The 14,404-nt window shown below is 37.4% G+C and overlaps 1 protein-coding gene across 1 annotated transcript in view; it reads left to right on the top strand.

Moving 5' to 3' along the window:
• The window catches only part of ANTXR1 (ANTXR cell adhesion molecule 1), a gene marked incomplete at its 3' end in the record, with an annotated part of 210,237 nt that overhangs the window by 48,756 nt on the left and 147,077 nt on the right, over window positions 1–14,404 (top strand). The window contains exons 4-8 of the mRNA XM_084234447.1: window positions 6,680–6,761; window positions 7,332–7,365; window positions 8,616–8,695; window positions 11,848–11,916; window positions 13,287–13,367. Coding sequence (XP_084090573.1) covers window positions 6,680–6,761; window positions 7,332–7,365; window positions 8,616–8,695; window positions 11,848–11,916; window positions 13,287–13,367 — 346 coding nt within the window. The remainder of the gene's footprint in view (window positions 1–6,679; window positions 6,762–7,331; window positions 7,366–8,615; window positions 8,696–11,847; window positions 11,917–13,286; window positions 13,368–14,404) is intronic.

The following is a 14,404-nucleotide window of genomic DNA, read 5'->3' as shown; positions in this document are numbered from 1 at the left end:
CTTAGAGAAAACACCCTAGTTCCCAGACTTTATTTGGCAGGGAATAAAATACAGTAAGGCCAAGGAAGCTTTTCCACGCCCTAAAATGCCTGTTTTAAGCTTCAGTCAGTCCTGTACAATATTCCAATTTTAATATTACCAAGAGTGTCTCATACCTCACAAATCCATGACCAAAGAAGACCATTTTGACTTATAATGCCCAATCTCCTCCCACTGAATTGTCGGAAATTAGCTCCCACCCACATAGCTTAACCCAGGCACTCTGAAGGGCTTTATGGTGTCATCCCTCTGTGCTCAAAAACAAACCCTGATTTTCCTATCCTAGCTTGCACCTTCATATTTCAGTCTCCCCCTCATGCCACCTTGCCTCCATGTTACCTCATGAGACTGCCCACCTGCAGGGCAAAGTTGCCTTTTGCCACATGACTGTTAATCTCAACTCCTCTCTACCCCACTCCCAATTCTATGACCTTGGTTGTGGACACTGCTCTCATCTTTATCCTTCCTTCTTATGCACCAAAAACCAGAGCTGAAATCCAACTATGCTTTTGATGAGATTTATTGAAAGATTTGAGATGTTAAAAAATACAGCACATAAAATAGTTTATAATAATTAACACAGGCCCAGGTTTGCCATAGGTCCAATGACCAAAACAGTTCTTGTCTAGCCTCCCCTTATATGGCCCAAGAGTGACCTTTTCCCAGGATAATTAACAGTGGAGATATCCACTCCCTCCTCTTGCCTCTTCAGTAAATATTTGTTTAATGCCTGTACTATTCCAGGCATTGCAGTAGACACAGATGATATAGTGGAGGCCAAAATAGACATCCCAAGGCATTAGCGAGTTTAAAGTCTATGGGAGCCGTAGTGGTGGGTGTGGGGTGGTAACATACACCTGAAGAGGGGTGAATTCGTATGCCTGAATCATAGTATTGTAAAGCAATGTTACCTCAATTAAAAAAAAGTTTTAAGTCACAAGAAAAAAGTCTATACATTAAAAAGAAAAATAACAAATCAGTATGTAATAAAATGTTATTAGTTATAAAATGTCCTATGTGCTATAAAAGAAAAAAATATGTAGTGCCATGAGGAAGTCTACTACAGGTAGCTAATTTGGATTGGGAAAGTCAAATAGGCTAATTTTTTTTTTTTGAGCAGAAAGTTTAGAGAGTTCCTGTATATTCTCTACCCCTCATGCTGTAAGTTTCCCCTAACATGAACATTCAGAGTGGTATATGTGTTACATTGATACATTATCACAAAACCCACAGTTTATATTAGGGTTCACACCAGGTATAAGACATTCTCTGAGTTTTGATAAAATGTACAATTGACATATATCCATCATTGTTGTATCATACAGAATAGTTTCAAAAATCTTCTGTCCTCTGCCTATTCATCTCTTCAAACTATTATTTTTATTGAGAAAAACCTACTAATGTTTAAGCAAACAGGACTTATTAAATATCCATTCAGAAGCTGTCAGCAATACCCTCATGAGCTATGCCCTTTTTACTTCATATTTTTTCCCACCACCATCCCTCATATCCCCTTGTTGCTTTCCTTTCCTGTTCCCTCTTAAACTCAGAGACCCCATGATGTTTATTGATGTCTACTGGTCTTTGAAAGTGTTTTACATTATTGAATTTTCTGCTGTATAAATGCCCAGTATTTGTTTTTATACTTATGACTTTGCTACACATATTCTCTCAAATCCCTCCATTTTGTTGAAAATGGCTTCATTTCATCCTTTCTTGTGGATATATATATAATAATCCCTGGTGTGGATATACCTCATCTTCTTCATCTAATCATCCCTTGATAGATATTTAAGATGCTTCCATTTCCTATCTATTATAAACAATGCTGCTATCAACATTGTGGGACATATGGGTTTTTGTGTTGATCATATCATATTTTTTGGCTATATGCCCCAGAGTGGGATTGCTGGGACATCTGGTAATCCCATTTTTAGTTTTTTAAGTTAAATCCAGATTGCACTAAATTGCTTCCAAAATGGTTGCACCAGTTTGCATTACCACCAACAGTGTAATTTTTCTTTTCATCCTCTCCATCACCTGTTGTTGGAGGTCTTTTTAATATGTGTCATTCTCATGGATGTGAGATGGTATCTCATTATGATTTTAATCTGCATCTCTTATTCAAGGTAATGATGAACGTTGTTTCATGTCTTATGGTCTTCTGAAGATCCTTTTTGAACTGTCTGTTCATATCTGCTGTCCATGTATTAATTGGGTTACTTATTTTTATTGTTGATGGTATGAATTTTTAGTATATCTTAGACAGTAATCCCTCAGTTGTTATATATTGTATAAATATTTTCTCCCATTCAACAGGATGTCTTATTGATCTGCCTATTTTTGTAAGTGGGGTACTAAAGTTCCCTGGTATTATTGTGTTGTTATCAATCTCTTTCTTTTTTAAAGATTGATTTTATTTATTTATGCATACAAGAGCTGGGGTGTAGACCAGAGGTGTGGAGAAGGGCGAGAGGATTCACCAGAGACAGAATGGGGAGCAGAACAGGCAGATTGACTGAAATAAACTGCTGAGGGCAGCAGCAGGCAAGTCAGGAGAGGTCTGCTGCACCAAGCGGGTTAGTCCCCCGGCCAGAGATCAAACTTGTGGGGCAGTGGCTACCAATACCTTCATAGTGCTAAGACTTAACCAATACCTTCATAGTGCTGAGACTTAACAAGACTTACTTGTGCCACCAGGAAGGCCCTCAATCTCTCTTAAGTTCTATTATTGTTCATGTATCTCAGTGCTCACTGAGTGCATACAAACTTATGAATGTAATTTCTTCTTGTTTTATTAGACTCGTAATCACAACCTAGTGTCTGCCTCCATCTTTGATTACTTTTCTTAATTTTATCATATAGCTGTTCCTAATTTTATTATTATTATTATTGGTTGCCACTTGCTTGTATAACTGCCTTCCAGCCTTTAAGTCTAAATCTGTGCTTGTCTTTGTTGGTAAGATGAGTTTCTTTGAAACAACAGAAGGTTGGCTTTGTTTTAAAATTCCATCAGCCATGCTACATCTTCTGACTGATGAGTTCAAGGTGTTTACATTTAAGGTGATTATTGAGACATAAATGCTCATTGTCATTTTGCTATGTTTTTGCTTTTTGAGTTTTTGTTTGTTTTGTCCTTTTTATTTTTTGAGGGCATCCTATTATATCTGCTTAACTTTCATTTCCATTGTCTTATGTGTTACTTCTAAGTTTTTGTTTTGAGCTATCTACTGAGGTTAGTGTATGGTGAGCTGTTGTCCTGATCCATTGGATGGTGTGGTCTCTAACTCATTCACATGGACTACATTGTTACTTTCTTCCTCCTCCATGTTGTGTTTTAAGTATCTGTTGTCTTGACATTCATTGTTTTGTTCTTTATAGTAGCCCCTTTAGAATTTCTTTCACTTGTGGTTCGGTGTTGAAAATTTTTTAATTTTTGATCCTCATGAAGCTTCTTATTCCTTCTTTTGTCCTGGATGTTAATCTTGCTGGGTAAAGAATTCAGGGCTGGAAAACTTTCTCTTTGAGAACTTTAAATATCTACTTCCAGTACCTTCATGCTCGTTATGTTTCTACTAAAAAGTTCACTGAGAGTCTGGCTGGTGTCACTTATAGGTTATCCTCTTTCCTCTTGATGTTTTTAATATTCTGTCTTTGTCATTGGTTTTCAGTGGCTTTATTATGATGTGTCTTGGTGTGTGTCTATCTGGTATTATTTTGTTTGGAACTCTTTGGCCCTCCTCGATCACAATGTCTTGTTTCATTTCCCAGATTGAGATGATTTCCACTAGTTATTTCTTTAAATAAATATTCTATGCCTTTCTTTCTCTTCTCCTTCTGAGACTATGATATGGAGGTTATGTCTCTTTAAATTGTCCCAAAGGGTTCTTACATTATTATATTTTTTTATTCTATTAGTTCTATTAGTGTGATCTCTAACATTGCATTTTTGAGCTTATTAACTCCCTCCACTGATTCTGTTTGTCTGCTATTGAGACCCTCAATTATATTTTTTAAAGATTTATTTATTTGTGCATACAAGAGCTGGGGTATAGACCAGAGGTGTGGGGAGTGAGAGGATTCACCAGAGACAGAGTGGGGAACAGAACAGGTAGACTGACTGAAATAAACTGCTGAGGGGAGGAGAAGGAGAGACAGGAGAGGTCTGTTGTGTCATGTGGGTTAGCTCCCTGGCCAGGGATTGAACTTGTGCTGCAGAGGCTGTGGATCACTTCATAGTGCTGAGACTTAACCCCTTGCACCACCAGGGAAGCCCCCTCAATTATATTTTTATTATATATAATTTTTCTTAACTCTTATTTGTAATTGTAACTGATCCATATTTACTTTTTTTGTGTTTTTTTTTTAAGATTTATTTATTTATGCATATAAGAGTTGGGGTACAGGCCAGAGGTTTGGGGGGTGAGAGGATTCACCAAAACAGAGTGGGGAACAGAACAGGCAGATTGACTGAAGTACACTGCTCAGGGGAGCAGCAGGCGAGACAGGAGAGGTCTGCCTCGCCATGTGGGCTGCTCCCTGCCTGGCTGGGGATCAAACTCATGCTGCAGAGGCTGTGGACAGCTTCATAGGTTGCATCTTAACCCCTTGTGCCACCAGGGAGGCCCTATTCTTTTGTTGTTTTATATGCTCTGGTTTTTTGTTTTGTGAGTTGCATGTTATTAGATCTGTTACCTTGAATTCCTCTTCTGTCATGTTCTGTAATTCTGCTGAGTTGGGGCCCCTCTCAGGGCTTTTTTTCTCAACATTTGTAGTGTGTTATTCTGTCTTCTCATTTTTCAATTTTTATGGTTGTAATAAGGTTAGATTTTTCACACTATCATCTTTGCACCAGTTGAAATAGTCTGAGGGCTGGTACTGGCAAGGGTTAGCAGATATAAAAGACAACTGGGGGAGTGGGGTACCAGAAGACCACCCTCAGTAAATAGGAATTCAATCTTCCTTCTGTGCTGTGGATGCCAGAGTTTTGTGGTGGGAGTCTACAGTGATGTCCTCCTCTGAGCCAGTTCCTCAGTCTTAGTGTATATTATAGTCTCGTGTCCACTTCCACTCTAGGCTACTTTTAAGTACAAGATGCAGTGTTGGGCAAAGGTTGTAGGTGATATAGAAGTATAGGTCAGAAATTGTTCTCTTTTCTAGTGAATAATTTTATTCTGGGATGTTTGCTCCTGTTATTTGATAGGTTATTGAGCTCTAGTTTGTTAAAACATCTCTTTGTTTTGATGGGGGTAGCAGGTGTTTTGAATTTCTCAGCCTGAACTTTAAGTAGTGTCTTCATCTACAAGGAAGCTCAGGTGCTCTAGCCTGCCCATTTATCTGTGAAATGTGAACCTCGAAGAATAGTCATAATGCAGAAGTGAATTAATTATATGTAGTGTGTTAGCAGCAGAACTTGGCATACAATAATTACTCAGACATTGTCAGAAGTTTCCATTGCTCTTCACTAATAGAGGTGTTATTGAAAACTTCCCATTTCTCCAGCACAAATGTATGCTGTGAGACTGCCTGGCAAAATAGAAAGACATTTTTGAGTCAGACACATTTGACTGTAAGTCTCTGCTCTCTTATTTAACCTCTCTGAACTCAAGATTTCTGTAATATTAACACAGTACTCCCCACTAGGAATGGTTATTGTGAGGATAAAATCAGAAATCTTTGAGCAGGAAGTTGTACACAATGAATGTTCTAGGTTTATGCTAGGTTCTTTTGCTACTCAAAAGGAGCTTCCTATCCTAATTTAAATAGTGCATCTCTGCCATCTACCACTAAAGAAATCCCGGTGACAGGAGGGTAATTTCAAACTCTTTCATACACTTATAGTTTGTGAATAAAGTTCATTTTTTTCCCCCAGAAATTACACTTTCTTGCCATTTTTAGCATAGGAACATGAATATGGACATCTTACATCTGAGAGAGAATAGTCCTCAAAGATTCTGTTTGGTTCCCAAACCATCCGTGTTTTCCAGCGCCAGCCAGACCCTTTTCCAACCATAATCCACTTCCTCTTCCTGCTCCATAGCCACCATGAGCAACCAGTGTAAGAAAACATAGGCACCAACCCACATAAAACACTCTTGGTTGTCCTGGAAAGCATGGATTGCCTGGGCTTTTGTTTTCAAAACTGACTACATGGTTTCCTTTGGCACAGCTGTGAAGGTGGCAGAGTTTGCTCTGGATGCCTGCCCCCCCACACACATACCTTGTTCTGGGTCCATGAACTTACCTCTTTCTGGCTCATGTGAGCCATTTGCATCTTGATATAAAGTTTATTTAATGATGTCTAAGTTGCTATGTGTCCACTCAAGAGCAGTTGTATTTTAAGACTCTTTCTCAAGGTAGAATGAAAATTTTATCCATCTAAGGAAATGGAAAACTATTGAGAGCAGATGGATATTCCTGCAGAAGGATCCTTTGCCCCAATCCTTGAAATCTTGCTTCCCCTATACTGTGGCTGATTCTGAATGGATAATGTACTGCAAAGACTTTCCCTCTGATAGGCATTTGGGGGATTGTTAGGACAGTATAGCACAGATATAAGAAAAAGATTAATGCATATGACTATCAATAGCAAATTACAAAAATGCTCCAATGAGACTAATTGAGTGTCTTTGGATTTCAGGGAACAGATCCGTCAAGGTCTAGAAGAACTCCAGAAGGTCCTGCCAGGAGGAGACACTTACATGCATGAAGGATTTGAAAGGGTAATTTTAAAACAATTTTCAACTCCAAATATAAATGTGGTATGAAAACACCAGCATACAGATGGCTGATGAGATAAGGCACATGTATTAAGGAAACTGAATAACATCTAATGTAAGACACTAAAAAAATTTCCCATTAGCTTGTACACTAATAACTATCCAAAAGAATTGAAGAAATGAATTTTCTTCCTCCTTCCCTGACACCAATAAAAGGTTTGTTATCTAATGTTTAACTAGCACCCATGAATCATGCCACAAATAAGTCCCCTCCATTCATTCCCCTGGTGCTTCAGCAGTTGAGACAGAATGTCAATGATTTCAACCTTAAGGAAAACAAGTCTAAGTCTAAGTCAACATGGGTTGATCCATGTCCACAGTTGAGTAGTTTCATGTTAGAGTAACTTTAGCTGAATGTCAGCCATGGATATTGAGTGAAGCCTGGGTGAATTATATAAAGAATCAAAGCTGAGCCATGGCGGCCCCCTCAACATCAGATCCCACAACCCTACATGGTCTTTGAAATGGCATACAGTTACTTTATGTTTAATAGCCCTTTCATGTGTTTTTCAGGCCAGTGAACAGATTTATTATGAAAACAGTCAAGGTAAGACTATATAATGAATTACTTAACTTTTTGTTGCATTTGTTTTGGAAAAAGTACCCTAGTCATTTCACATTTCAAAAAATAATGTCTATAATCCTTGGACACATACTTCATCTCAAAGAAGAAATGCATCAGAAGACAGCATGTATTAAGTCAAATGTTGCTGTCCTGTTGCTGCCAAGTTATAGTAAAGTAATTAAGATCCTATTATAAGCTGTAGTCTATAATACCCTTGAAAAGATTTGTTTGTTGAATTCATTTAATTCATAAATACTTGGATGGGTCAGTAAAGTCTTGACTTATTATGTCCATTTTAATTTTCTTATCCTCTCTCAGCCTCAAGCTGAGACTAAATACTGTGACTAGATACAATATTAAGGTTAGGATGCCAATTTGGCATAAACTTTCCTTCCTTTAAATTTAAAAAAAAATGTATAAAATGTACTTTACTAAGTACATTTCTATATGCCCACCACATAGAAATAATATTGATTATAATAAGATCCCTAAATTTCTAGATTACTACTCTAAATTACTACCATTATGGTATATTTCATGGACAGCATTTCTTTATCGAAGTCTCACAAAAGGGATTCAATATTACAGTGAGGATTTTTCCTCCAAGGCCTGTAGAAGTGTGTATATTCTATTTCATTCTAAACTACAGCAAACAGAACAGACCCAACATCTACACCATCAACACCAACCCACCCTTGTTAATATAAGTCAGTCATCAGCAATGTAACTCCAAACCTAAAAATCACTGAAAAAATTTTAGTAAGTTTTGCCAACTGCTATAATAACTACCCATCAACTTCTAAATCATGGTGATAATTACTCTTTACCAAATTTTGCAAGAGGTGGTCCCTATTAGTCAGGACCCTGAACAAATCAGGTGGTAGAGTTTGCTCTCAGGCCTTGGGTATAGTCACATGAACTGTTAATAGAATATCACCACATTTGACTTCTTTAGCTATCAGTCCTATAACCATTTCACCAGGTTTGGCCATTTTTTGAGATAAGACTGAGAAATTCAGAAATAAAACCTCTTTCCCTAGAATCTGTTCCCACAGACACGTTCTTCTTCATGTAGGAGTTGCTTCAACACCCCTTTCCCCTGCCCCCCCACGGAATTGCTGATTCTCATAATATTGACCTCAGGTGGCTGAGCATTTAAGGGACAGACTCTCAGGGAGGGGGTTTCCCACAGTGCTACAGGTGGACTGAGTGGTCTGTGTTGTCTTGAGCAGGATACAGGACAGCCAGCGTCATCATTGCTTTGACTGATGGAGAACTCCATGAAGATCTCTTTTTCTATTCAGAGAGGGAGGTAAGCAATGGTCTGGCCCATGTCTAAATGCAGACATGGAAACAGGGTTTCTTCCTTCTGAAAAATGGGTGGCAGTTTTTCTATTTGGACAAAATGATAGGGTTTCTTGGTAAAACTCTTGGGTAAAAGAATGTCTCATATGTAAAAAATGATAATTCATTTTAAGTGAAATTTTGCATCTTACACATGGTACATCATTTTGCCCTTTTCAAAGTATTTGCATTTACTCTGTTTTTTGAGGGATAGATATATACATATATATAATATATTTACCATGTCTTTATGGAAAACACTATATTTACCTAGCAGTTTTAAAATGCCACATATTACTTTTAAGCCAAAATTTTGGTATCATTTTTCCTCTACTCACCCTCATATTTTCTAGTAAAAACAAGAGGAAGGGAAAGTGTTACTTGAAATATGAAAGAACCAATCTTATCAGAAGAATGTGCCAAATTGTTGAGACTCTTACTCTAAGAATCAAAGTTTCACATTAATTGGTGGCAAAGTAAATTGTAATCTCACCTTCAATGTATCCTTTTCCCTTTGATTTATGGTCTCAATAAATACACCTTAAAGCTAGTGAAAGAATTCTCTAAATGAAATTTTCAGTTTGTATAAAGAACTTCAGAAAATGAGGTTTATTCAAGAATTAAAAGTATTACTTGTATGTAGCAAATCCTTTCAAGTTCTAGATTTAAGATATATATATATATATATATATATATATATATATATAATTAACCCAAGGAAACCAAGTTCTCCTTGGAAAAGCATGAAAAGCATGAAAACCTCACATTGACAAATGCTCATTCATGCCAAGTTAGAACGAAACACAAAAAAGGAAAAGGTAGGCAGTGAGGGAGGGACATGCTGGCCTCTGGGAGTGAAGGTAAACAGTTTACACTCACCTCAAGCTTTTGACTGTTATTTAAATTCAGCTCCCCTGGCATATAAGAAGTGTGTGGGTATTCCCCGCCTTTGAAAATTTTAATCACGTCATTTTACTTTCTCGAAAGACCTACATTAATATCTCTTTGCACTAAATGAAAGAAACCCAGGAAGGATTTTCCCTTTTATGACAAAAGGCAGAAAAAGGAAACAGTATCCAGCATTTATTTGCGGCAGCTGCATTAGAGGCAGCAGGTACCCCAAGTAGCCAAAGCAACACTAAGTGCTTTCCCTAGAACTACACTGTCCAGACCGTATATTAATAAAGCATTCCTGCTTTTACTATATGTTAGTGTTATTTTAGGTTTTATGTGTTATTTGTTATGACTAGGTAGGTTATTTTGGGGATCTGGGAACTCTCAAACATTTTCCATCGAAACTAATGGTAATTGCTTCTTTGATTTAAGCCATTTTAACTTATGAAAAGTTTCATAGGCATGATCTACTTTTGGATAGCAGGGGAAACCTACATATTCATTCATTCATTCATTTATTCATTGTTAACTGAAAACTTGACATATGCTGGACATCAGTCTGGATGCTAGGGACACAGAGATGGGTAAGACACAGTTGCTGCCCTCATGTAATATGTTTAGTTTTTAAAAGACTCTCCTGGCAAAGAGCATGAGGAAATTATGTGGGTAAATACATTACCTCCCTCTACCACCATACAACTAGTACAAAGGATAATTCACATTGGGAAGACACACAGTAAATATGACAGATGTCCCTTGGGCATCCGGAAAATAATATATTACTATAATCTAAAGTTAAAATTAATGATGTAAAAAAGGGAGTCCAAAATGGCTTATTTGGATGCCAAAAAATAGTCAAATAGAGTAAAAACCCTAATAAGGAAATAACTGAATATAAAATAAATGACAGTGTCAGAGGCTTAAAATAGGGGTTAGCAGAAAAGAATTTTAGGTATGGTGCATAGAAACTTGGAAAAATATTTAGAGTGCCAATGCCTAGGAGCATTTCTGAAAAAGTTCCAGATATATAAAGAAAAGGAACCATTTGTTTTTATGATTCAAAAATTGAGCCCAACTGAAGGAGGAGAGCCACAGAACTTGTTGCAGATAAAACTGGGGCTAAACTATCTAAATGTTTGTTTTATCCTGAAAGCAGCAAGAAATGTTTCTAACATAAAGGAAGAGACATGCATATTTCTATCATTTCTAAAATTAAGTGTTAGTCACAAGTGGATCTGGGGATTGAGAGGGAGAAAAATCATAATTCAAATCAATATGCATATATTGAGAACCAACTGTAAATTTACTACTATTTATTTAGTACTGTACATACCAATGGTTTACAATTTTTGTTTTTTATTCTAAAACACAGAAGAACCTGGGAATCAGGTATCAGAGGATTTAATAAATAAATTTTACAATCAAGCCAAAATCTGGATATTATTCATTATGCTACCCTCTAATACCTAATGATAGAGAAGGTCATGGGTTCATCTAACCACTCAAATATGGACCATAATCCCCATACCATTAACCAATAATATATCCCGGGAAATTGAAAAAGGCCCTGTTTACAAAGATGCTGACATGTAGGAGCAGCTGCATTGTCCTAAGCGTAGTGTGAGCAGCTCTGCCTACATTATATCCTTTAGCCCCTCAATACTTTACAGAGGAAAGCCAGGTGTCAAACCCAGGCATACTGATTCCAAAGGTTGCTTCCTTTCCATTTATACCATGCTTCCATTACAAAGGAAGAAAAGAATATCAATAAAAATCCATCAGAAGAATAGAAAAGATAGTATTTCTCCAGAATATTTAATAGGATTTACCTTAGCCTACAGGTTCCCTCCCTCCTCTCATCTTTTAAAGCCCTTGATCAAGACTCTACTTTGATGGATCTTTCTCAATACATCCTGTCCACCATGCATTGGGTTAGAATGTTATAGTCACTAGAGCATGAGTTTTTTTGGGACAAGGATGGTCCTCTCCACTGTGGGACCTAGTTTATATTAGGTGCTCACTAAACAAATATACAGGGCTTCGAATGATCATTTGGTACTCTGGCTAATCCAAAAGGATTACATTTGCCACAATATTTTCTTTTTCTTTTATTTCCTGAATGGTTTTTACTTTTTAATTTTTTTATTGAAGTGACATTGTTTATAACATTATGTAGGTCTTGTGTGTATGGCATTATTCTAATGTCTGTTTTTTTCATTGACCTAGGCTAACAGATCCCGAGATCTTGGCGCAATTGTTTACTGTGTTGGTGTGAAGGATTTCAATGAAACTCAGGTATGATTGTAGATTTCTTGGGTTTGGGAGCATGCTAATCTTGTGAATGAATGAGAAAAGATGCATTCCATGCAGAGGATGCATCGGCAGCACAGATACCACTTAGATACACTATATTTCCAGAAATGCAAAACAGAGAAGGAAGTATTGGATGTGTAAGAAACATGAAGTCATTTGCTGATATACATGGGTGTCTAGCACAGACCATTCAGGCATCATCTTTCTTGATTGACTTTCTTGATAAATTAAAAAAAACTTTTGTGGTATTAAATCGTCAAGATGTCCAAAAATCTAAATTAACTTGGAAAATTTCTTGATTTTATTGATTTTATTGCAAATATTTCTTTCTCATTAAAAATACAATGTGTTTTCTATATAAAAGGGAAATGATTGGTAAGTGAGAAAAAAAAGGATGTGTAAGTATATATGAGCAAATGGTGAAAGTTTTCTGACAACTTAAATAAATGTTCTTCAGTGTAGTTCTTAATTTCCTTCTGTTTTATTGCCATTGGATGATGTTAATGATTTATGATTTATTGATTAAAATATGGCTACAAAAATATTGGAAAATTATGAGTCCACTTTTAAAACAAGTATGTGTATATTTACATTAAAAGATTTGAAAGATTATATATCAAGTTAACAATAAAAGAAAGATAGATGAATCAATAGATAACAAGTTACTTTTTTTCTTTTATTTTAACACTTCTGGATTTTCTCAGTGACTGTGTTTTACTTGGAAAATCAATAAAAATCCTGGCACTGACCACAATTGTGGCAATCACAGAACCATACAGAGGTTTGAGAATAGAAAAGCTAACAGATCAGCTTTTCCTTTTTCTAATCCTTTGCTCCATAAAGCAGAAGCTGCTAAACTAGTTGCAAGTGTCCTTTCCTCAATGAATTTGGGTGAAAGCTGCAGGTCCTTGTTCATTGGCTTCACCCAAAATCAAAACCTGATTTATTTTTAAAGTTACTCTGAAAAGAAACGAGTCTGATCCTAATACAATTGCCAACAGACATTTGGGTGAATGGAAGAAAATGGAGCCAATGGCTTGCCCCCAAATTTCATAAATAGATCAAGCCAGGCCAAATATTCATCTAACCAGGCAAGCTTACCTCTGCTCTCAAGGCAAAAAGCATTAAAAGAAATGTAAACTCTGAAGTCGACTCTCTAAGCTAATCCAGGGAGGTACCTGGTAAGATCATTATCACTGAGGGCATTTCAATGGGGCCCCTAAGTCCAATAGGGCATCAAGTTCCTCTGGGATCTAAAAGTAGATCAAGCCCCTCTGGATCCAGTGGCTTTCTTAAATTCTCTACATCCTAGCCTGACAAAGCTCCATGTGTTGTGTGTGCTGTGTTCTTAGCTGGCCCGGATTGCAGACAGTAAAGATCACGTGTTTCCTGTAAATGACGGCTTTCAAGCTCTGCAAGGCATCATCCACTCAGTGAGTACAGCACTGGCCCTGTGACTGGTGCTCAGGCACTTTCTTCCCCGACTTTCTATAAATACCCCAATGCTGTCTCTCTCAGGCTGTCATTTTTTTGCTTGAGAGAACATGCGTTTAGTTTCTATATATCAGGTCCCACTTCCCTCTGCCTTTCATGCTAGCTTCTTTCTTCATTCTCCTATGCATTTCTACTCTACAATGGAAAATTTTAAATGGAAGGAAACCCTTTTCTGGCAGAGCCAAACTTCAGCTATCCCAGGTTCTCATACTGGAAAGACTGTGGCTGATGGTGTGCACTTGACTTAGCCTCAGCTTTCCAAAACATGGCTGAACACTAGCTGCCCACAGAGCACTTGCAATCTCAGTCTTTATCACTTGACCATGGGAGATACTTTGAACTGGCAGTCCTCTACCTTTGCTGCCCAGTGAAATCAACTGGAAAATTACCAATACTAATCAATGTCTGGACTTCTGGTCTGGGGAACAGCCTGGGCTTTAGAATTTGTAAGCTCTTCACAAGTGATTTTAATGGAGCCCCTGCTTTAAATCTATAATTCCCACATATCAGGGTGTTAATATCCTCTAGGCTTTAAACAATCAGTAGCATTCATTTCCATCCCAGTCTGTGGCTAGAACAACCCTTGAAAACAACTAGTTTTTCATCTCCCCCTTTTTTATCAGTGAACAGGACAGCATCCAGGGTGTCTGTTCCTCATCTTCCATCTTCCATACACTGGGCAGGCTTTTGGTCAAGTTGGAATATTGGATGTTGCTGGTCTTTAAAGGGTCAGCCAGAAGGCCAGTGTGTGGTCTACACTAATGAAGTCAGAGGCACTGCAGCCTCCACCTTTAGGTTTTATGACCAGGAAGTCAGCTATTCTTCTAGTGAAAGCACACCAAACTCCACATTGGGATGCAGGACACAAATTCAAAGTTCAGAGCCATCTTAAGATGTCAAGGGGTTAGCATCCAAGGGCTTAGGATCAACCCTAAGACTCCTCCACCATATGACTTCATGCTCCATCATCTGCCTC

The sequence above is a fragment of the Talpa europaea genome (genome assembly GCF_964194135.1).
Source record: "Talpa europaea genome assembly, chromosome: 6".
NCBI classification, from domain to species: domain Eukaryota; kingdom Metazoa; phylum Chordata; class Mammalia; order Eulipotyphla; family Talpidae; genus Talpa; species Talpa europaea.
This window is presented reverse-complemented; position numbering and strand designations above follow the sequence as displayed.